General features: G+C 40.8%; 1 protein-coding gene across 1 annotated transcript; it reads left to right on the plus strand.

Annotated features, from left to right (window-relative positions):
- The first annotated feature begins 2785 nt into the window (after positions 1-2785).
- LOC135554581 (extracellular serine/threonine protein kinase FAM20C-like) lies at positions 2786-10043 on the plus strand. Its single transcript, XM_064986968.1, has 3 exons — positions 2786-4286; positions 5731-5912; positions 9949-10043. Exons 1-3 carry the CDS (start codon positions 3727-3729, stop codon positions 10029-10031), a joined length of 825 nt encoding a protein of 274 aa, XP_064843040.1. The 5' UTR covers positions 2786-3726; the 3' UTR covers positions 10032-10043.
- Positions 10044-22747: the final 12704 nt, after the last annotated feature.

Raw genomic sequence — 22747 nt, forward strand, 5'->3', positions numbered from 1 at the left:
AAAGATTTTCTATGGGGTTGAGATCTGGAGACTGGCTCGGCCACTCCAGGACCTTGAAATGCTTCTTACGAAGCCACTCCTTCGTTGCCCGGGTAGTGTGTTTGGGATCATTGTCATGCTGAAAACCCCAGCCATGTTTCATCTTCAATGCCGTTGCTGATAGAAGGAGGTTTTCACTCAAAATCCCACAATACATGGCCCCATTCATTCTTTCCTTTACACGGATCGGTCGTCCTGGTCCCTTTGCAGAAAAACAGCCCCAAAGCATGATGTTTCCACCCCCATGCTTCACAGAAGGTATGGTGTTCTTTGGATGCAACTCAGCATTATTTGTCCTCCAAACACGACGAGTTGAGTTTTTACCAAAAAGTTATATTTTGGTTTCATCTGACCATATGACATTCTCCCAATCTTCTTCTGGATCATCCAAATGCTCTTCAGACGGGCCTTCAGACGGGCCTGGACATGTACTGGCTTAAGCAGGGGGACACGTCTGGCACTGCAGGATTTGAGTCCCTGGCGGCGTAGTGTGTTACTGATGGTAGGCTTTGTTACTTTGGTCCCAGCTCTCTGCAGGTCATTCACTAGGTCCCCCTGTGTGGTTCTGGGATTTTTGCTCACCGTTCTTGTGATCATTTTGACCCCACGGGGTTGAGTTGAGTTGAGTTTATTTTTATTTTTACAGGGACAGTGCACATTAATCAACGTTTCAGTAAAAGTGCCGGTTTTAGCCAGCCGGCTAATTTTCAACCGCAGTCCCTTGGCAGGTTATTAAAAACAATTACAATATAGACAATAGCAACATAGAACAAGCAAGACATAGCAACATAGGACAAGCAAGACGTAGCATACAGACAGAACAACAGACCAAAAAGCAGCAAGACAAAATTCATAAAAGCAACAAAGTGTTTCCACACCTCACAAGCTACAGACAACAGACAACATGGAAAGCGGCAACACACAGCTAGGGACCATGTTCACAAATCTGATTGACTTTTAGCCATGTCTTCAAGCATTTTGTGAAAGTGTGATATGTGGTGCAGTTATGTGTGTCTGATGGCAGTGTATTCCAGACATGGGAAGCTCTCACAGAGAATGCAGATTTACTAAAGGTGCTTTTCCTCAGGGGAACTATACAGTCACCTCTCATGGCAGACCTTGTGGATCTGCTGCCATATGTCTGGGTTTTCTGTTTAACAAAAATATTGAGTGGAGGGGGAGCCAGGCCATTAAGGATCTTGAATACAAGACATGCGTCGGTGTATTGCACAAGATTTTCCCAACTCAAGAGCTCATGCTTTCTAAGGATGTGACAATGATGATGGCTATTGGGCTTCCTATCAAGCACTTTGAGAGCCTGTTTGTAGACAGACTGAATAGGTTTTAATGTTGTACAGCAAGCTTGGGCCCAACTAGTCAAGCAGTATGTTAAGTGGGGGAGTATCATAGAGTTGAAGTACAGTTTTGCTACCTCTGTAGTCAAACAATTTCGTATAAATCGGAAATTAGCTAGGTTGAATTTAGTTATTTGAATTACCTTTTGAGATCTTGTGTGGAGCCCCAGATCGAGGGAGATTATCAGTGGTCTTGTATGTCTTCCATTTCCTAATAATTGCTCCCACAGTTGATTTCTTCAAACCAAGCTGCTTACCTATTGCAGATTCAGTCTTCCCAGCCTGGTGCAGGTCTACAATTTTGTTTCTGGTGTCCTTTGACAGCTCTTTGGTCTTGGCCATAGTGGAGTTTGCAGTGTGACTGTTTGTGGTTGTGGACAGGTGTCTTTTATACTGATAACAAGTTCAAACAAGTGCCATTAATACAGGTAACGAGTGGAGGACAGATGAGCCTCTTAAAGAAGAAGTTACAGGTCTGTGAGAGCCAGAAATCTTGCTTGTTTGTAGGTGACCAAATACTTATTTTCCACCATAATTTGCAAATAAATTAATTTAAAATCCTACACTGTGATTTTCTGTATTTTTTTTCTCATTTTGTCTGTCATAGTTGAAGTGTACCTATGATGACAATTACAGGCCTCTCTCATCTTTTTAAGTGGGAGAACTTGCACAATTGGTGGCTGACTAAATACTTTTTTGCCTCACTGTATATAAACACATTTGTGAACAAAATATGAGATAAATAAGCTTGTGTGATGAAACATTTCTGGGATCTTTTATTTCAGCTCATGAAACATGGGACCAACAGTTTACATGTTGTGTTTATATATTTGTTCAGTGTAGATTGTGTCATTCCTTTATTTATCTGATATTTTGTTTACTAGGCTTACTTGGTACTGTTGTTCTGTTTTCATTCATTCGTTTGTATTGCAGTATTTTTGTTTGAATTTTGGTAAAACAGCTGTATGTATGGCTGCATTCACATAGGCTGTTTGTCATAGGGTAAATCACCTATCTATCTTGCAGCCTATTCATTACCAAAACGGCCTTGCTTTAGTGTGCAGGGCGCTTTCCATTGTACTGATACAGCGCAGCGGAGATAGGTTGGAGAGAAATATGTAGCCTGTCACTTCAAAAGCACTCAATCAATGATCTCGGATCCTCGACATTTGAATTTTATGTTTGTTGTGGTATAGCGTGAAATAAACCGAATTTAATATAATTCAAATGCAAGAACACCCCAAAAGTGTGCCCCTTCACCGATTTCAACTTCCCCCTTTATCCTGGCGCAGGGTCTGGTCGACTGCACAGTGGTACATAGCAGTATTGCGATTAGAAATACAAGACGCCCTCTTCTTGCGCTGTGGAGAGTTGCAGCCAGGTTTACAGTATATCGTTCCAACACGATTTCTGAAGCTCTCTCTCTTTTTATGTCACTATCGCTGTTTGCATGTAGACGCAGCCAATCTCTTCCCTATGACGCCGGCGAGGCTGGGCTCAGACGGGTTTGATCATAATATTTAACACACCCACCCAGTAAGAGCACGATACTAGTTCGAATGAGAAGTATAACAGCCACGGGACAAGTGGAAGCGAAAATCTCTGCACCTGCCAAGCGGTGAAGCCTACTGGCTCTGCTGTTCCTTGAACGGAAAGACGGAGACAGAAGATTTATATTTTTGACAGGATCTGGCCTAGGTTTGCATCCACGTATCTTCAGCTGACAAAGCACCACATGTTTTTTTTAAATATCGTCGATTTTTTTCGCGTTGCTTTTCTTTAACGCATTTTTTTGTGCCTGTTGCTATTTCTTACAAGGACTGTGGCTACATTTTTTAATCTGAAATTGAATAAAGACTGTCCCTCGGACTTTTAACAAAAATGACGATTGGACAGCATTGACACGTTTTTATGCTCAGCATTGCATGTTCTGATGATGGAACAGTGCTTTCGCAACGCAATTGTGCTAAAACACGTTTAAAATTCCCTAAACTATTCACTGCTATTACGATTAGATATTGTTTTCTGCCGTATTCAGAATAGCCACATACCTATTTGCTTTATGGTGCCTGCAATGAGTCGGCATGTCCATCTGGCTGAATATGAATAATTCAGTCTTTTCTAAAAGACCAGCGCTCTGTGCGTAAACATGGAGTTTCTGATATAACACGGATTATGTTTGGAATGACCAGAAAAAATATCAAAATTATCTACATTGGGTTTTTGCTCCATATTTCACATGTACTATACTTTTTATATATATCGGTGTTGTGCGCTGCTTTTATGGTTTAGTGATATAACAACAACTACTTAGAAGTGAATCCTGTACAAAATGATCAAGATGATACTGTTTCGTAAATTTCGAGTTTTGATACTCATGGTGTTTTTGGTGGCGTGCACTATGCACATTATGATAGACTTGCTCCCAAAACTAGAGAAGCGAGCGGCGGGACCGGAAACCGGCAACGGTGGCTGCCAGTGCACTCACAACCCGAGCGAGGAGGCCGGGAGCTGGGGAAAGCAACGCGCAAGGTCCGTGGCGGAACCGGGCTGGCCTAACAAACACACGCTGAGAATCCTGCAAGATTTTAGCAACGAGCCGAGCTCAAACCTCACGTCCCATTCCCTGGAAAAAATCCCTGTCGCCGGGGAGAGAGCGGAGTCTTTCAAACGAATGAAACAGTACGACGGGACAGCGGATAACCAGAAGCCGCTCATCAGAGACGCCAGCGGGGGTAAGACCGTTGCTGCGCCCGGTATCTTCCGGCTGCCGTCTCTGTTCGAGCATCCTTTATACAAGACGGACCTGCCGACCCTCACAGACGACGACACCTTGTTCAACGTGAATACTGACATCAGGTTATATCCGAAAGCAGCGGGGAATCAAGAATGGTAAGCTGGGGATAAAATGAATCAGGTGTATCACTTTATAAGAAATCAAAGTGACAGGTGTATAGTGCCATAAATTGATTATTACCCTCAAGCAACCGTTACTTAAATTGACTTCCTCCCTGGCTTTCACTGTTTTAATTACTTACAAAAGTGATATTAATAACTAATGGTCCACTTGTCCAGATACTTGAACTGAGCATCAGTCAGTGTATCTCTGCTTGCTATCCACTATACTCCTGCATGCAAACCCATTCTTTATTCTCTACTGCTATCTCTCTCTCTCTCTCTATCCATCTATCTATCATAATTTCTCCTCACACTCTCTCCATTCTATGGGGATATCATTACCTGGAAGACAATCCAATCTATCTATTCAACTCTTCCTCTCCACCTCTACCGTTGTGTAGTGAATAAACTATCTATCCATCCACACTCAAACGATGGCCTTTCTTTTGATCTGAACTGTGGTGGTCTTCTGAGCACCCCCTGCCCTCTGCACCTGTAGGCTACTTCCCTATTTTATTCTGCCGTGGTTTACTCTAATATCTAATGATCTCCTAAGCATGTGGGGGTAGGAATACTATTTTCATACTTATTTTGTTATTACAATGTAACAACTTAATTAAGAATAGAGAGTTTGGCCACAGATATGTGTCCTGTATTCAACCAACACTGTAGGCATAGATTTTAGGTTATTTGATTTGACTGTAGCCTATGTATGACTTCAATAACGATGCTGTTTGTGTTCAATCATGTGTAAACAACATATTGATTGAATTTCAATGGTGAGTCTGTCCAATATATGTTATGATGATGTGATTTGCCATATATGGTGGTTGCATCATAAACATTGGCTTCAGGTTTGCTTAGCAACATAGTGTTGTTTATTACAGCACTATTTCACACCTTCATTAAACGTCAGCTTCCTTGATATTGCATGTAGGACTCTACTTTGACGGCCGGTGTGATATTTGATTTAATTCATGTCATTTGATTAGACTTAATGACATTTCTAAGGAAACTTTTTGATAACCTGGATACCATCATAAAAATCTGAAATCCATCCAATCCCAAAGCAGACCCTGTAACACACTCATTAATGCAGGAGAATACTGTGAGGCTTATGAACACACCTGAGGCTAGTGGGAGGAGCTACAGTGTAGGAGGACAGGATCATTGTAATGTCTGGAATGGAATCTATGGAACGGAGTTCAACACGTTGTTACCATGTGTCTGATGTGTTTGGTACCATTCCATTTATTCCATTCCAGCCATTACAATGAACCCAACCTCCTATAGCTTCTCCCACTAGCCTCCTCTGCTGTAGCAGTCATCTTCGTTACCAAATCTGTAGCAGTGAATTAGACAATGCATTGACATTTGAGCTCCTCTCCTCTTCTCCTTTCCTACAACTCATCCCTCGCTTCTGTTCTCCATCCACTAGGCACAATGAAGCTAACGTGGAAGAGGAGGAGTACCCCCCTACAGGGGAGGTGACAGCCGAGTCCTACCCCAACTGGCTTCGCTTCCACATCGGTATCAACCGCTACGAACTCTACTCCAGACACAACCCTGTCCTGGACTCCCTGCTCAAGGATCTGGTCACCCAGAGGATCACCAGTGTGGGTGAGTCTGGGATGAACTAGAATACCAAGAATACTGTGCAGTGCATCTCTGTGAGACTAGGGAGGGAGGGAGGGAGGGAGGGAGGGAGGGAGGGAGGGAGGGAGGGAGGGAGGAGAGGGAGAGGAGAGGAGAGGAGGGAGGGAGAGGAGGGAGGAGAGGGAGGAGAGGAGAGGGGGGGGGGGAGGGGAGAAAAAAAAAACTATGATACACACATAGACACTTAAGTAAAGGCATCATATAGAAAGCCACATTTAATCAACATCCGGTGCTTTTGTCCCAATGCTGAGTTTCAATTAAATCCCCCTTCATTTTTACCTGAGGCCCTTGTTACAGATAGCAAATACATTCAGAGGAAGTGAAAAATAGATGAAAAACCATCAATCCTTCTGTGTCAAACAGTTTGGTTATGGAAAATAATCTTTCAGACCTCAAAGCAATCACACCGAGTGTTTAGGTGACATTATGTGGCTGTCGCAGGCTTAATGTGTCCACCTCTGTGACTGCTACTGTTCCCACTGGAGAGCTACAGCTGCAATGAAGTACTGCCTCCCTCGCTCACCAGTCTGAGGTCTGCCATATCATAGACCTGTGTGTGTGTAAGGGGGTCGGGGTGGCTGTGTGGGTGTGTGTGTGTGCCTGCATGCGAGGGATACATACGTACACAGTCTCGTGTCTATGCTGATGTTTGTGTGCATGCAAAGACGAGGGCTAAAATAAGAACCGCTGCACCACGCCATTAAAGTTCCCTCCAGCATTGATATTAGTTCCTCAATCACTCCTGGACAGGATGTAATCACTCGTGCTCCATGGCACCTCTTGTTCTAGGTGTGTGTCACCCACTGTTTCCATTGCTCTGCCCATCAATCAACTGCATCTGCACTCAGAGATGGCCATATAAAACGCTGTGTGTGTGGGGGAAGGAATGTGGGGGTTGTGGAGGAGTGTGTGTGTGTGTTTGTGTGTGTGTGTGTGTGCATACTGTACCTCCACACAGACAGCCACCTTCCCAATCAGTCCAGCTTGGACCAGGGAGAGAGACAACACAGGGTGCAGATATTGAGGAAAGTTTCCACTTCAGCATTTTTCCTGCTGATAATGTTTGGTTGAGCCTGTCTCTCTGTAAAGATATGACCTTTTTCTCAGTGTGCAGAATATCTCATAACTCATACATATACAGCAGCCCAGGTGTGTGTGTGCGTGTGTGTGCGTGCGTGTGCGTGTGTGTGTGACCATGCGTGTGTGTGTGCACGTGTACGCCTATGTGTGTGTTTGAGAGAGAGGGAGAGAGAGAGAAAGAGACAGAGAACGCATTCATCAATATGATACAGAAGTGTTCCCCCGAGGGGGAGCTTTTGTAAAAATAAAAAAAATACATTGTCATTCATGAATTCAGGGATGCTCAGACAGAGAGAGCACTATGGATGGCCATCATAATTGTTATGGAATGCATAGCAGTGCTTCTACTACAGGTGGCCGTGACTCACACTGTAGGCTACTCTATGCTAACACTGGCCTAGTTTCAATCCACTTGAACCATGAATCTCATTTGAATGTTTCATCAGGGATGACCTTTTTGAGTTTTGTCGATTAGATCAGCGCAACCCAGCTGGTGCATCTCATCCAGTTCCTTTTGGATCGCGGGTCGTGGCTCATTATCAGTGTCCTAGTTACACACAATGGTTTTGTTTGTGGGGGCGGGTCACAAGCAGTTTTCGAAAGCGTTATATAGAGGCAGGTCACGGTGGCAAAGTGTTTAGACAACTAAAGGATTAATGTTAGATGATCTGATAGCACTATCAATATGACCCAGCAACTGGAAAATCTAATACATTTTGCCCTATAACAAAAGAGAGAAATGGTAAGAGAGAGAGACCTAGCTGGGAGAGAGAGAGAGTTTAAGAGAGAGAGTTTACAAGACCAATGCAGAGAAATAAAGAGAGATTGAGAGAGAAAGACAGACAAATATAAATAAAGTGAGTGTGAGAGCAAAGGAGAAAGAAAGAGTGAAAGAGGAGACTGCAGGGCTTGTTTACATTGTGGTTAAGCAGAGCTGCAGGGTTGTGTAATATGCTCAAGTTAATGCTCTGTAATATATGGACAAATCCCCTGAAAGCCTGTCCATTATGACAGAAACACAAGCCATTTAGACAGCCCCTCTCAGGCCTTTTGTTAGACAGATAATCAGGCAGAGTCTGGAGCGTGTCTGATTTAGCCTGGCCCACTCCCTCCGCGTGAAACGGAGCGACGGCGCGAGGGTCAGATCTGAAGGGAAAGATGGGCGTAGGTAATTGTACTGTTCTTTTACACGGGCGGAGAGAGTTTTGGAGTTGGAAAACTTCTAGCCTCCTGGGTAGTCTGGAGTTTCCTAGTTACTGTACAGCCTAACCTAGTCCACCTCTAACAGGGTTATTGAGTCTTCTCTTTGCAATTGAGGAGATCCATGCATGGATTCAGCTGAAGTGTAGTAGCTGCTGTTTCCTGCTAATAGTGTATTTGTACATCACAGGAATATGATCACTGAAAAGAACTGAAGGCAATAGTTTGGTAAGACCTCCTATGAAGACACATATTACTGTAAGTGCATTTGCAACACTTCACAATGCTTCTAATGCATTATGAAGAGGGTGAAGAGGGTATTCACTAAGTGTTACCAATCGTTTCTATTAGGTACGTCAATGTTAAGAAAACACACAGACAGGTTTCGTCAACATCAAAGAGAGGATGGCATTGACGTTTCTCTAAAAGTAGTGTTTTTCTGCTTGCACGAACGCACACACACACACACACACACACACACACACACACACACACACACACACACACACACACACACACACACACACACACACACACACGCACATAGAAATCAGAACCATGAACAGCCGCATCATATTTAGATTACCTTGATTGGACTAAATCGTTTTTAGTATCTTTTAGTTGTCACTGTATTAGACTAAGCAGAGGTGATTTGATGATGCTGAAATGTTGAAGTTGAAATGGTGCTGGAATAGTGGAGCTCATGTTTTCTTTGTGACTTGCAGTAAATCTCTGTGGTTCTAAATCCATAGTTGTTTAGTGGTCCGAAAATGTCAGAAACATTAACTTGCTTGACCATGCTGTAGGTCATGTAAGTGTTTGTTACATGCAATATGCTTTGTGGACTTCACTGGACAGAGGATGTTATCCGGTTTTGTGATGAAAGAAAGGTTTGGTTGAATTTATTCTGCCACTGTGTCTTCTTATAGTCTCGGCCTTTAGGCCTGTATATCACAGTGTCAAGGAATATGAACCAAACAACACAATTATCACATCAGACAGGTTGTAATATAGCTCTTTGGGGGGGGCTTGGGTTTCCCAGTGATTTTACCTACAGACTGCTACTGGACAGGTTGTAATATAGCTCTTTGGGGGGGGGCTTGGCTTCCCCAGGGATTTTACCTACACACTGCTACTGGACAGGTTGTAATATAGCACTTTGGGGGGGGGGCTTGGGTTCCCCAGTGATTTTACCTACACACTGCTACTGGACAAGTCGAGGAAGACAATGATTGCAAATTGATTCATATTTCTGGAATATTGATAAGTGTCAGTTGGGAAATCGAGTACGCATCGTCTCAATGCTCATTTTGGCCAAAACACCTTCGGACTCTAATTATCACTATCGAACACAACAGCAAGTGGCCACGATAAAGGGCCCAATCCACGTGTTAAATTTGAGATTCAGCCGACTCCGGTACATAGAACTTCATTGCCCCCTAGTGCTCATACGCGATAGGAACATATTCTGCATTGTGAATTCATGTGGAATTTGATACTTTTTCTTAAAACCGGCTGTTTAATAGTTAGGAAAATGTTTCAATTTGTCACATTCCTAGTGGGGTGGGGGAAGGGTGTCCATTGGTGTGTGTGTGTGCCTGCGTTTGTGTGTGCCTGCGTGTGTGTGCTCGTGTATGGTCGTGTGGATGTCTCTGTGTTTCTGTACCTCAAGATGATACAGTAAATTCACATTGTACCTCTTTGTCTCTTCCCTAAACAGTCATGAAGTCAGGAGGAACTCAACTGAAGCTCATCATGACCTTCCATAACTACGGACAGGCGCTGTTCAAGCCAATGAAGTAAGTACCAATCGCTTGTTTAAAATGTACAAGAAGGATGAAGGATAACCTACCTGACATCTCTTCAAGTAGTGTCTGTAGTGTCTGTAATGTCTGTAATGTCTGTGGTGCCTGTGGTGTCTGTGGTGTCTGTGGTGCCGGTGGTGTCTGTGGTGCCGGTGGTGTCTGTGGCATCTGTAGCGTATGCGGCATCTGTAGCGTCTGTAGTGTATGTGGTGTCTGCGGCACCCGTTGCCATCTGTATCGTCGATAGTGTCTGTAGTGTCTGTGGTGTCTGTGGCGCCCGTGGCACATGTATCGTCGGTAGCGTCTGTAGTGTCTGTGGTGTCGCGGCGCCCGTGGCACCTGTATCAGCAGTAGCGTCTGTCGTGTCTGTGGTGTCTGTTGAATAAATGTTGACAAATTAAAAGACCTTCAAAGCCCCTGTTATATCATCCATTTACGAACGTTAATGACATCATAATATATCACGTTTGCCTATTTATGTCCTATGTATGTCCTAATGATGCCCTACCTATGCCCAATATAATACTATTTATGTCCTAATGATGCCCTACCTATGTCCAATATAATACTATTTATGTCCTAATGATGCCCTACCTTTGTCCAATATATTACTATTTATGTCCTAATGATGCCCTACCTATGTCCAATATAATACTATTTATGTCCTATGTATGTCCTAATGATGCCCTACCTATGTCCAATATAATACTATTTATGTCCTATTTATGTCCTAATGATGCCCTACCTTTGTCCAATATATTACTATTTATGTCCTAATGATGCCCTACCTATGTCCAATATAATACTATTTATGTCCTATTTATGTCCAAATGATGCCCTACCTATTTATGTATTTATGTCCAAATGATGCCCTACCTATGTCCAATATAATACTATTTATGTCCTATTTATGTCCTAATGATGCCCTACCTATGTCCAATATAATACTATTTATGTCCTAATGATGCCCTACCTATGTCCAATATATTACTATGTATGTCCTAATGATGCCCTACCTTTGTCCAATATAATACTATTTATGTCCTATGTATGTCCTAATGATGCCCTACCTATGTCCAATATAATACTATTTATGTCCTATGTATGTCCTAATGATGCCCTACCTATGTCCAATATAATACTATTTATGTCCTAATGATGCCCTACCTATGTCCAATATATTACTATGTATGTCCTAATGATGCCCTACCTTTGTCCAATATAATACTATTTATGTCCTATGTATGTCCTAATGATGCCCTACCTTTGTCCAATATAATACTATTTATGTCCTATTTATGTCCTAATGATGCCCTACCTATGTCCAATATAATACTATTTATGTCCTAATGATGCCCTACCTATGTCCAATATATTACTATGTATGTCCTAATGATGCCCTACCTTTGTCCAATATATTACTATTTATGTCCTAATGATGCCCTACCTATGTCCAATATAATACTATTTATGTCCTATGTATGTCCTAATGATGCCCTACCTATGTCCAATATAATACTATTTATGTCCTAATGATGCCCTACCTATGTCCAATATAATACTATTTATGTCCTAATGATGCCCTACCTATGTCCAATATAATACTATTTATGTCCTATTTATGTCCTAATGATGCCCTACCTTTGTCCAATATATTACTATTTATGTCCTAATGATGCCCTACCTATGTCCAATATAATACTATTTATGTCCTATTTATGTCCAAATGATGCCCTACCTATGTCCAATATAATACTATTTATGTCCTATTTATGTCCTAATGATGCCCTACCTATGTCCAATATAATACTATTTATGTCCTATGTATGTCCTATAGATGCCCTACCTATGTCCAATATAATACTATTTATGTCCTAATGATGCCCTACCTATGTCCAATATAATACTATTTATGTCCTATTTATGTCCAAATGATGCCCTACCTATGTCCAATATAATACTATTTATGTCCTATGTATGTCCTAATGATGCCCTACCTATGTCCAATATAATACTATTTATGTCCTAATGATGCCCTACCTATGTCCAATATAATACTATTTATGTCCTATGTATGTCCTAATGATGCCCTACCTATGTCCAATATAATACTATTTATGTCCAAATGATGCCCTACCTATGTCCAATATAATACTATTTATGTCCTATTTATGTCCTAATGATGCCCTACCTATGTCCAAAATAATACTATTTATGTCCTGATGATGCCCTACCTATGTCCAATATATTACTATTTATGTCCTAATGATGCCCTACCTATGTCCAATATAATACTATTTATGTCCTATGATATGTCCAATATAATACTATTTATGATGCCTAATGATGCCTACCTATGTCCAATATAATACTATTTATGTCCTAATGATGCCCTACCTATGTCCAATATAATACTATTTATGTCCTATTTATGTCCAAATGATGCCCTACCTATGTCCAATATAATACTATTTATGTCCTATGTATGTCCTAATGATGCCCTACCTATGTCCAATATAATACTATTTATGTCCAAATGATGCCCTACCTATGTCCAATATAATACTATTTATGTCCTATTTATGTCCTAATGATGCCCTACCTATGTCTAAAATAATAATATTTATGTCCTGATGATGCCCTACCTATGTCCAATATATTACTATTTATGTCCTAATGATGCCCTACCTAAGTCCAATATAATACTATTTATGTCCTATGTATGTCCTAATGATGCCCTACCTATGTCCAATATAATACTATTTATGTCCTATTTATGTCCTAATGATGCCCTACCTATGTCCAATATAATACTATTTATGTCCTATGTATGTCCTAATGATGCCCTACCTATGTCCAATATAATACTATTTATGTTATGATGCCCTAATGATGCCACCTATGTCATATAATACTATTTATGTCCTATGTATGTCCTAATGATGCCCTACCTATGTCCAATATAATACTATTTATGTCCTAATGATGCCCTACCTATGTCCAATATAATACTATTTATGTCCTATGTATGTCCTAATGATGCCCTACCTATGTCCAATATAATACTATTTATGTCCTATGTATGTCCTAATGATGCCCTACCTATGTCCAATATAATACTATTTATGTCCTATTTATGTCCTAATGATGCCCTACCTATGTCCAATATAATACTATTTATGTCCTAATGATGCCCTACCTATGTCCAATATAATACTATTTATGTCCTAATGATGCCCTACCTATGTCCAATATAATACTATTTATGTCCTATTTATGTCCAAATGATGCCCTACCTATGTCCAATATAATACTATTTATGTCCTATGTATGTCCTAATGATGCCCTACCTATGTCCAATATAATACTATTTATGTCCTAATGATGCCCTACCTATGTCCAATATAATACTTTTTATGTCCTATTTATGTCCTATTTATGTCCTAATGATACCCTACCTATGTCCAATATAATACTATTTATGTCCTAATGATGCCCTACCTATGTCCAATATAATACTATTTATGTCCTAATGATGCCCTACCTATGTCCAATATAATACTATTTATGTCCTATTTATGTCCTAATGATGCCCTACCTATGTCCAATATAATACTATTTATGTCCTAATGATGCCCTACCTATGTCCAATATAATACTATTTATGTCCTATTTATGTCCTAATGATGCCCTACCTATGTCCAATATAATACTATTTATGTCCTAATGATGCCCTACCTATGTCCAATATAATACTATTTATGTCCTAATGATGCCCTACCTATGTCCAATATAATACTATTTATGTCCTATTTATGTCCTAATGATGCCCTACCTATGTCCAATATATTACTATTTATGTCCTAATGATGCCCTACCTATGTCCAATATATTACTATTTATGTCCTAATGATGCCCTACCTATGTCCAATATAATACTATTTATGTCCTATGTATGTCCTAATGATGCCCTACCTATGTCCAATATAATACTATTTATGTCCTATTTATGTCCTAATGATGCCCTACCTATGTCCAATATAATACTATTTATGTCCAAATGATGCCCTACCTATGTCCAATATAATACTATTTATGTCCTATTTATGTCCTAATGATGCCCTACCTATGTCTAAAATAATAATATTTATGTCCTGATGATGCCCTACCTATGTCCAATATATTACTATTTATGTCCTAATGATGCCCTACCTATGTCCAATATAATACTATTTATGTCCTATGTATGTCCTAATGATGCCCTACCTATGTCCAATATAATACTATTTATGTCCTATTTATGTCCTAATGATGCCCTACCTATGTCCAATATAATACTATTTATGTCCTAATGATGCCCTACCTATGTCCAATATAATACTATTTATGTCCTATTTATGTCCTAATGATGCCCTACCTTTGTCCAATATATTACTATTTATGTCCTAATGATGCCCTACCTATGTCCAATATAATACTATTTATGTCCTATTTATGTCCAAATGATGCCCTACCTATGTCCAATATAATACTATTTATGTCCTATTTATGTCCTAATGATGCCCTACCTATGTCCAATATAATACTATTTATGTCCTAATGATGCCCTACCTATGTCCAATATAATACTATTTATGTCCTATTTATGTCCTAATGATGCCCTACCTATGTCCAATATAATACTATTTATGTCCTAATGATGCCCTACCTATGTCCAATATATTACTAGTTATGTCCTAATGATGCCCTTCCTATGTCCAATATAATACTATTTATGTCCTATTTATGTCCTAATGATGCCCTACCTATGTCCAATATATTACTATTTATGTCCTAATGATGCCCTACCTATGTCCAATATAATACTATTTATGTCCTAATGATGCCCTACCTATGTCAATATAATACTATTTATGTCCTAATGATGCCCTATCTATGTCAATATAATACTATTTATGTCCTAATGATGCCCTACCTATGTCAATATAATACTATTTATGCCCTAATGATGCCCTATCTATGTCCAATATAATACTATGTATGTCCTAATGATGCCCTACCTATGTCAATATAATACTATTTATGTCCTAATGATGCCCTACCTATGTCCAATATAATACTATTTATGTCCTATTTATGTCCTATTTATGTCCTAATGATGCCCTACCTATGTCCAATATATTACTATTTATGTCCTAATGATGCCCTACCTATGTCCAATATAATACTATTTATGTCCTAATGATGCCCTACCTTTGTCAATATAATACTATTTATGTCCTAATGATGCCCTACCTATGTCAATATAATACTATTTATGTCCTAATGATGCCCTATCTATGTCAATATAATACTATTTATGTCCTAATGATGCCCTACCTATGTCAATATAATACTATTTATGTCCTAATGATGCCCTACCTATGTCAATATAATACTATTTATGTCCTAATGATGCCCTACCTATGTCCAATATAATACTATTTATGTCCTATTTATGTCCAAATGATGCCCTACCTATGTCCAATATAATACTATTTATGTCCTATTTATGTCCTAATGATGCCCTACCTATGTCCAATATAATACTATTTATGTCCTAATGATGCCCTACCTATTTCCAATATAATACTATTTATGTCCTAATGATGCCCTACCTATGTCCAATATAATACTATTTATGTCCTAATGATGCCCTACCTATGTCCAATATAATACTATTTATGTCCTAATGATGCCCTACCTATGTCCAATATAATACTATTTATGTCCTATTGTTTTCCTAATGATGCCCTACCTATGTCCAATATATTACTATTTATGTCCTAATGATGCCCTACCTATGTCCAATATAATACTATTTATGTCCTAATGATGCCCTACCTATGTCCAATATAATACTATTTATGCTCTATTATGTCCTAGTTATCTCCAATACATGCCCCATTTATGCTAAGAAAGGCCACCCTTTACTTTGCTTCTTTTAATCTACTTTTCTCTTTTAACACCAAATCCTATATCATACTCCCTGATGTGCTTGATCAACTAAAGGAATTAAACAAAAATCAAACATTTTACTTCAGGGAAAAACAACCAGAATAAATTCTAGATATTTCAACTGCTGCGCTCTTGACTGGTTAGGATCCATCATTCATTTTCTGTCTGATCTGTTCTAGTGGGGAATGATCAGTCTGTTTTCAATGAATGAATGAATTAACATCAACAGGCTTACGTGTTAATTAAAAAGATATCCCAGAGCCGTCACACCAAGCTCTTGGGGGAGACATTTTGCCAACATAAGCACGGCACATAAAAACCATCCAGCTGAGTTATTATGCCCAGTGAATTCCCCCACTGTTAAAACAGACAGTGTGTGTGTGTGTGTGTGTGTGTGTGTGTGTGTGTGTGTGTGTGTGTGTGTGTGTGTGTGTGTGTGTGTGTGTGTGTGTGTGTGTGTGTGTGTGTGTGTGTGTGTGTGTGTGTGTGTGTGTGTGTGTGTGTTTGTGTGTGTGTGTGTGTGTGTGTCTTGGCTAACTCGCCTGTGATCAAACAGTAATTGCTCAAGAGCCCACTTTGACACATTGGATGCTGCCGTTTCCGACTGAATTGAACCACAGTGTGGAGAAAGAGAGAGAGATCGAGGGAGAGAGAGCAAGCGAGCTGCCTCTTCTTCATTGCAGGTGCGATGTGTTGGTGACCCATAGAGGATTAATAAGGTATCACACTTTTCTGTTAGCTAAACTCCAATGTTTACTTTGATGTTGAATAAATACAAATAAAGACCACAACAAAGGCTATAGTTTAAGATTATGTGGTATTTCGTAACAAAGGGAGCTAGCGTACTCAAAGTTCACTTACCCACATTAAAATTAAGCCAATTCACGACTCAGGCTTTTCCCTCTGTGTTTAGTTCCTATTTCTGAATGCCTCTAGACAAGACAATGTTTAGAATTCACCTGTCAGAGGTTCCAATAGTGTTTGCAGAAATATGTATGATTCTGTGATGTCCCTGAGCCCCGCAGACAGCTGGGGAGGCAGGACAGACTGAGGCTGTCTCGCTGTGTGTGTGTGTGTGTGTGTGTGTGTGTGTGTGTGTGTGTGTGTGTGTGTGTGTGTGTGTGTGTGTGTGTGTGTGTGTGTGTGTGTGTGTGTGTGTGTGTGTGTGTGTGTGTGTGTGTGTGTGTGTGTGTGTGTGTGTTGACTGGCCATTGTGCCTCAGCACGTGTCAATGTTCACACTGTTAACATGCAGAGTTACTGCCCTGGCTGTCTCCTTGTATCATGTCTCCTCATATCATTCAGCAAGTCCAGCCGAGCATAGAGCTAATTTGGGCTGGTTAGTTTTGGGATAGCTTTGCGTTAACTATGGGTTAGCTTTGGGCTAGCTTTAGTCTGCCTTTAGATTAGCTTTGGGCTGGCATTAGGCTGATTATGGGCTAGCTTTGAGCTTGACTTGCTTGGCTGGCTTTGGGCAAACTTGGATTAGATTGGCAGGTTAGCATCATGCACCAACTCAACCAACTCAACTTTCTTGCATGTGAGAAAAATATGTGAAATAGTAGAAAGCCAGCTACACTTGGGGTGTTTGAAATACATTATATTGAATGATGATAGTCAGTGGGGTGTTTGAAATACAGTATATTGAATGATGATAGTCATTGGGGAGTTTGAAATACAGTATATTGAATGATGATAGTCAGTGGGGTGTTTGAAATACAGTGTATTGAATGATGATAGTCATTGGGGAGTTTGAAATACAGTATATTGAATGATGATAGTCATTGGGGAGTTTGAAATACAGTATATTGAATGATGATAGTCATTGGGGAGTTTGAAATACAGTATATTGAATGATGATAGTCATTGGGGAGTTTGAAATACAGTATATTGAATGATGATAGTCATTGGGGAGTTTGAAATACAGTATATTGAATGATAATAGTCAGTGGGGTGTTTGAAATACAGTATATTGAATGATAATAGTCAGTGGGGTGTTTGAAATACAGTGTATTGAATGATGATAGTCATTGGGGAGTTTGAAATACAGTATGTTGAATGATGATAGTCATCGGGGTGTTTGAAATACAGTATATTGAATGATGATAGTCAGTGGGGTGTTTGAAATACAGTATATTGAATGATGATAGTCATCGGGGTGTTTGAAATACAGTATATTGAATGATGATAGTCAGTGGGGTGTTTGAAATACAGTATATTGAATGATGATAGTCAGTGGGGTGTCTGAAATACAGTATATTGAATGATGATAGTCAGTGGGGTGTTTGAAATACATTATATTGAATGATGATAGTCATTGGGGTGTTTGAAATACAGTATATTGAATGATGATAGTCATTGGCCATAGCAGCTCATGTAGAAAAACACACTTGTGTGTCACACCACAGTAACATCTTGTTTTTCATCAGAGACGATTGGACTTTTTTCATCAGATACGTAGTCTTTAGTCGAGCTATGAGATGAGACATAGTTTTCAGTTATCTTGCATTTAATGATATGTTATTAACCTGAAATCTCCTAATGACACGTCTGAGATTGCACTAGACTTGTTATTAGCCTGAGGGATGAACTTGAGTGGAATGATGGGTGTCTGTGGTGCAACATGTACAGTTTAAAGTACCTCATAGGACAGATGGTTACTGATGATACTGAAAGACGGAGTAAGAATGTAGAATGTTCAGGTAACTGCCCAAAGTAAGGAAGCACCAACATAAAGGGTCTTAATAGGGCGTTGGGCCACCATGACTACGAGCCGCCAGAACAGCTTCAATACTTGCATTTGTTGATGATGGTGAAACATGCTCCAGAATCTCCCATAAGTGTTCATTTGCATTGAGATCTGGTAACTGACACACACACACACACACACACACACACACACACACACACACACACACACACACACACACACACACACACACACACACACACACACACACACACACACACACACACACACACACACACACACACACCTAGAACAAGAGGTGCCATCGAGCACGAGTCACAGATATCTCTTCTTCTAGCCAGGGTAGCCAGAATAATTGGCATTTTTATATATGACCCTAAGCATGATGGGATGTTAATTGCTTAGTTAACTTAGGAACCACACCTGTGTGGAACCACCTGCTGTCAATATACTTCGTATCCTTCAACTGCTCAAGTTCTTCCTTTATTTTGGCTATGTCTATGCTAGAAATAATGTAAAATCACTGATCTTATAGGCAGGGCCAGTTTTTGCTGTATGAGCTCTCAGGAAAAGCTCTGAGCTCCAGTTATATGCTATAATTATCTTTTACAACCCGACTGTATGCTACAGATGTGTTCCTTTAATTAGAGCAGGCTTGCCATGGCAGCAACACTATCATGCCACTGCAGCAGTTTGAATGGCTGATCATTTGAATTCAAATTCTAACACTAGCTATATGCTATAACTACATGCTACGACTAGAGCCCTGAGTTTCCCTGTTCGTATGACCGGACCCAGGAAATACTCCTGTTCATAGGTTCCAATGACATTGCCGTGTCCTTCAGTCTAAGCTGGACCCCGGGGTGGTGTAGCTTCAGACTGTTAGCTAGCTACCTGTCCAGTTGTGCATCTGGATGTTCACCAGGCATCAAAGCAGCTCCCATGTTGAGTCCCTTTGAGCTTGATGTAAATGTGTCTGCCAGCGTGAGGTAGGAGTGAGGTCGGACACGCCAGAACTCTGACACTTCGCCAAACCGCCCACTGCTCCATTTGTAGGGCCTCATAAAAAAGTTAGGAGAGCTAAAATATGTGTGTGTATGGATTTAGATTTTGCGGCGAAGGGTTGAGAACCTCAACAACTAATGCAACTCACCGCTCAGTGGAATGGTGTTCATAAAACCTGTTGACATTTCAACTGAATCCATCTCAGCAGTGAGGCCTAGGATGGTCTAGGACACATTTAGAGGAATGTTGTTGTGTTCAGACTTCCGATGCCTCGAGAAACGCTTTTCAATGAGTCTTCCAGAGGCGTGACGGTGGGAGAGACAAGCAAGGGGGCTAACAGGAGTTCATGCTCACACCCTTGGTAGAGAGCCAACAAGTAGGCCTGCAGGGTGGTTCAGTCAAGGGCTTCATTTTCCCACAGTCTCACTGTGAAGAGTCCTGGCTCACATAATACAGGGGAGGAGAGAGAGAAGGAGAGAGATATGTCTGAGGGAAGGAAGCAGCAGGAGAGAGATATGTCTGAGGGAAGGAAGCAGCAGGAGAGAGATATGTCTAACGGAAGGAAGCAGCAGGAAGGAGATATGTCTGAGGGAAGGAAGCAGCAGGAGGGAGATATGTCTGAGGGAAGGAAGCAGCAGGAGAGAGATATGTCTGAGGGAAGGAAGCAGCAGGAGAGAGATATGTCTGAGGGAAGGAAGCAGCAGGAGAGAGATATGTCTGAGGGAAGGAAGCAGCAGGAGAGAGATACAGTGCCTTGCGAAAGTATTCGGCCCCCTTGAACTTTGCGACCTTTTGCCACATTTCAGGCTTCAAACATAAAGATATAAAACTATTTTTTTGTGAAGAATCAACAACAAGTGGGACACAATCATGAAGTGGAACGACATTTATTGGATATTTCAAACTTTTTTAACAAATCAAAACTGAAAAATTGGGCGTGCAAAATTATTCAGCCCCCTTAAGTTAATACTTTGTAGCGCCACCTTTTGCTGTGATTACAGCTGTAAGTCACTTGGGGTATGTCTCTATCAGTTTTGCACATCGAGAGACTGAAATTTTTTCCCATTCCTCCTTGCAAAACATCTCGAGCTCAGTGAGGTTGGATGGAGAGCATTTGTGAACAGCAGTTTTCAGTTCTTTCCACAGATTCTCGATTGGATTCAGGTCTGGACTTTGACTTGGCCATTCTAACACCTGGATATGTTTATTTTTGAACCATTCCATTGTAGATTTTGCTTTATGTTTTGGATCATTGTCTTGTTGGAAGACAAATCTCCGTCCCAGTCTCAGGTCTTTTGCAGACTCCATCAGGTTTTCTTCCAGAATGGTCCTGTATTTGGCTCCATCCATCTTCCCATCAATTTTAACCATCTTCCCTGTCCCTGCTGAAGAAAAGCAGGCCCAAACCATGATGCTGCCACCACCATGTTTGACAGTGGGGATGGTGTGTTGTGGTTGATGAGCTGTGTTGCTTTTACGCCAAACATAACGTTTTGCATTGTTGCCAAAAAGTTCAATTTTGGTTTCATCTGACCAGAGCACCTTCTTCCACATGTTTGGTGTGTCTCCCAGGTGGCTTGTGGCAAACTTTAAACAACACTTTTTATGGATATCTTTAAGAAATGGCTTTCTTCTTGCCACTCTTCCATAAAGGCCAGATTTGTGCAATATACGACTGATTGTTGTCCTATGGACAGAGTCTCCCACCTCAGCTGTAGATCTCTGCAGTTCATCCAGAGTGATCATGGGCCTCTTGGCTGCATCTCTGATCAGTCTTCTCCTTGTATGAGCTGAAAGTTTAGAGGGACGGCCAGGTCTTGGTAGATTTGCAGTGGTCTGATACTCCTTCCATTTCAATATTATCGCTTGCACAGTGCTCCTTGGGATGTTTAAAGCTTGGGAAATCTTTTTGTATGCAAATCCGGCTTTAAACTTCTTCACAACAGTATCTCGGACCTGCCTGGTGTGTTCCTTGTTCTTCATGATGCTCTCTGCGCTTTTAACGGACCTCTGAGACTATCGCAGTGCAGGTGCATTTATACGGAGACTTGATTACACACAGGTGGATTGTATTTATCATCATTAGTCATTTAAGTCAACATTGGATCATTCAGAGATCCTCACTGAACTTCTGGAGAGAGTTTGCTGCACTGAAAGTAAATGGGCTGAATAATTTTGCACGCCCAATTTTTCAGTTTTTGATTTGTTAAAAAAGTTTGAAATATCCAATAAATGTCGTTCCACTTCATGATTGTGTCCTACTTGTTGTTGATTCCTCACAAAAAAATACAGTTTTATATCTTTATGTGTGAAGCCTGAAATGTGGCAAAAGGTTGCAAAGTTCAAGGGGGCCGAATACTTTCGCAAGGCACTGTATGTCTGAGGGAAGGAAGCAGCAGGAGAGAGATATGTCTGAGGGAAGGAAGCAGCAGGAGAGAGATATGTCTGAGGGAAGGAAGCAGCAGGAGAGAGATATGTCTGAGGGAAGGAAGCAGCAGGAGAGAGATATGTCTGAGGGAAGGAAGCAGCAGGAGAGAGATATGTCTGAGGGAAGGAAGCAGCAGGAGGGAGATATGTCTGAGGGAAGGAAGCAGCAGGAGAGAGATATGTCTGAGGGAAGGAAGCAGCAGGAGAGAGATATGTCTGAGGGAAGGAAGCAGCAGGAGAGAGATATGTCTGAGGGAAGGAAGCAGCAGGAGGGAGATATGTCTGAGGGAAGGAAGCAGCAGGAGAGAGATATGTCTGAGGGAAGGAAGCAGCAGGAGAGAGATATGTCTGAGGGAAGGAAGCAGCAGGAGAGAGATATGTCTGAGGGAAGGAAGCAGCAGGAGAGAGATATGTCTGAGGGAAGGAAGCAGCAGGAGAGAGATATGTCTGAGGAAGGAAGCAGCAGGAGGGAGATATGTCTGAGGGAAGGAAGCAGCAGGAGAGAGATATGTCTGAGGGAAGGAAGCAGCAGGAGAGTGATATGTCTGAGGGAAGGAAGCAGCAGGAGAGAGATAT

The sequence above is a fragment of the Oncorhynchus masou genome, chromosome 14, assembly GCF_036934945.1.
Source record: "Oncorhynchus masou masou isolate Uvic2021 chromosome 14, UVic_Omas_1.1, whole genome shotgun sequence".
NCBI classification, from domain to species: domain Eukaryota; kingdom Metazoa; phylum Chordata; class Actinopteri; order Salmoniformes; family Salmonidae; genus Oncorhynchus; species Oncorhynchus masou.

Bases quoted from the DNA above. Each gene is read 5' to 3' on its own strand.
- LOC135554581 (XM_064986968.1), top strand. From the start codon at position 3,727: ATGATCAAGATGATACTGTTTCGTAAATTTCGAGTTTTGATACTCATG. The intron at 4,287-5,730 runs GTAAGCTGGGGA...TCCATCCACTAG, and splicing joins GCAGCGGGGAATCAAGAATG to GCACAATGAAGCTAACGTGG. The intron at 5,913-9,948 runs GTGAGTCTGGGA...TTCCCTAAACAG, and splicing joins CCAGAGGATCACCAGTGTGG to TCATGAAGTCAGGAGGAACT.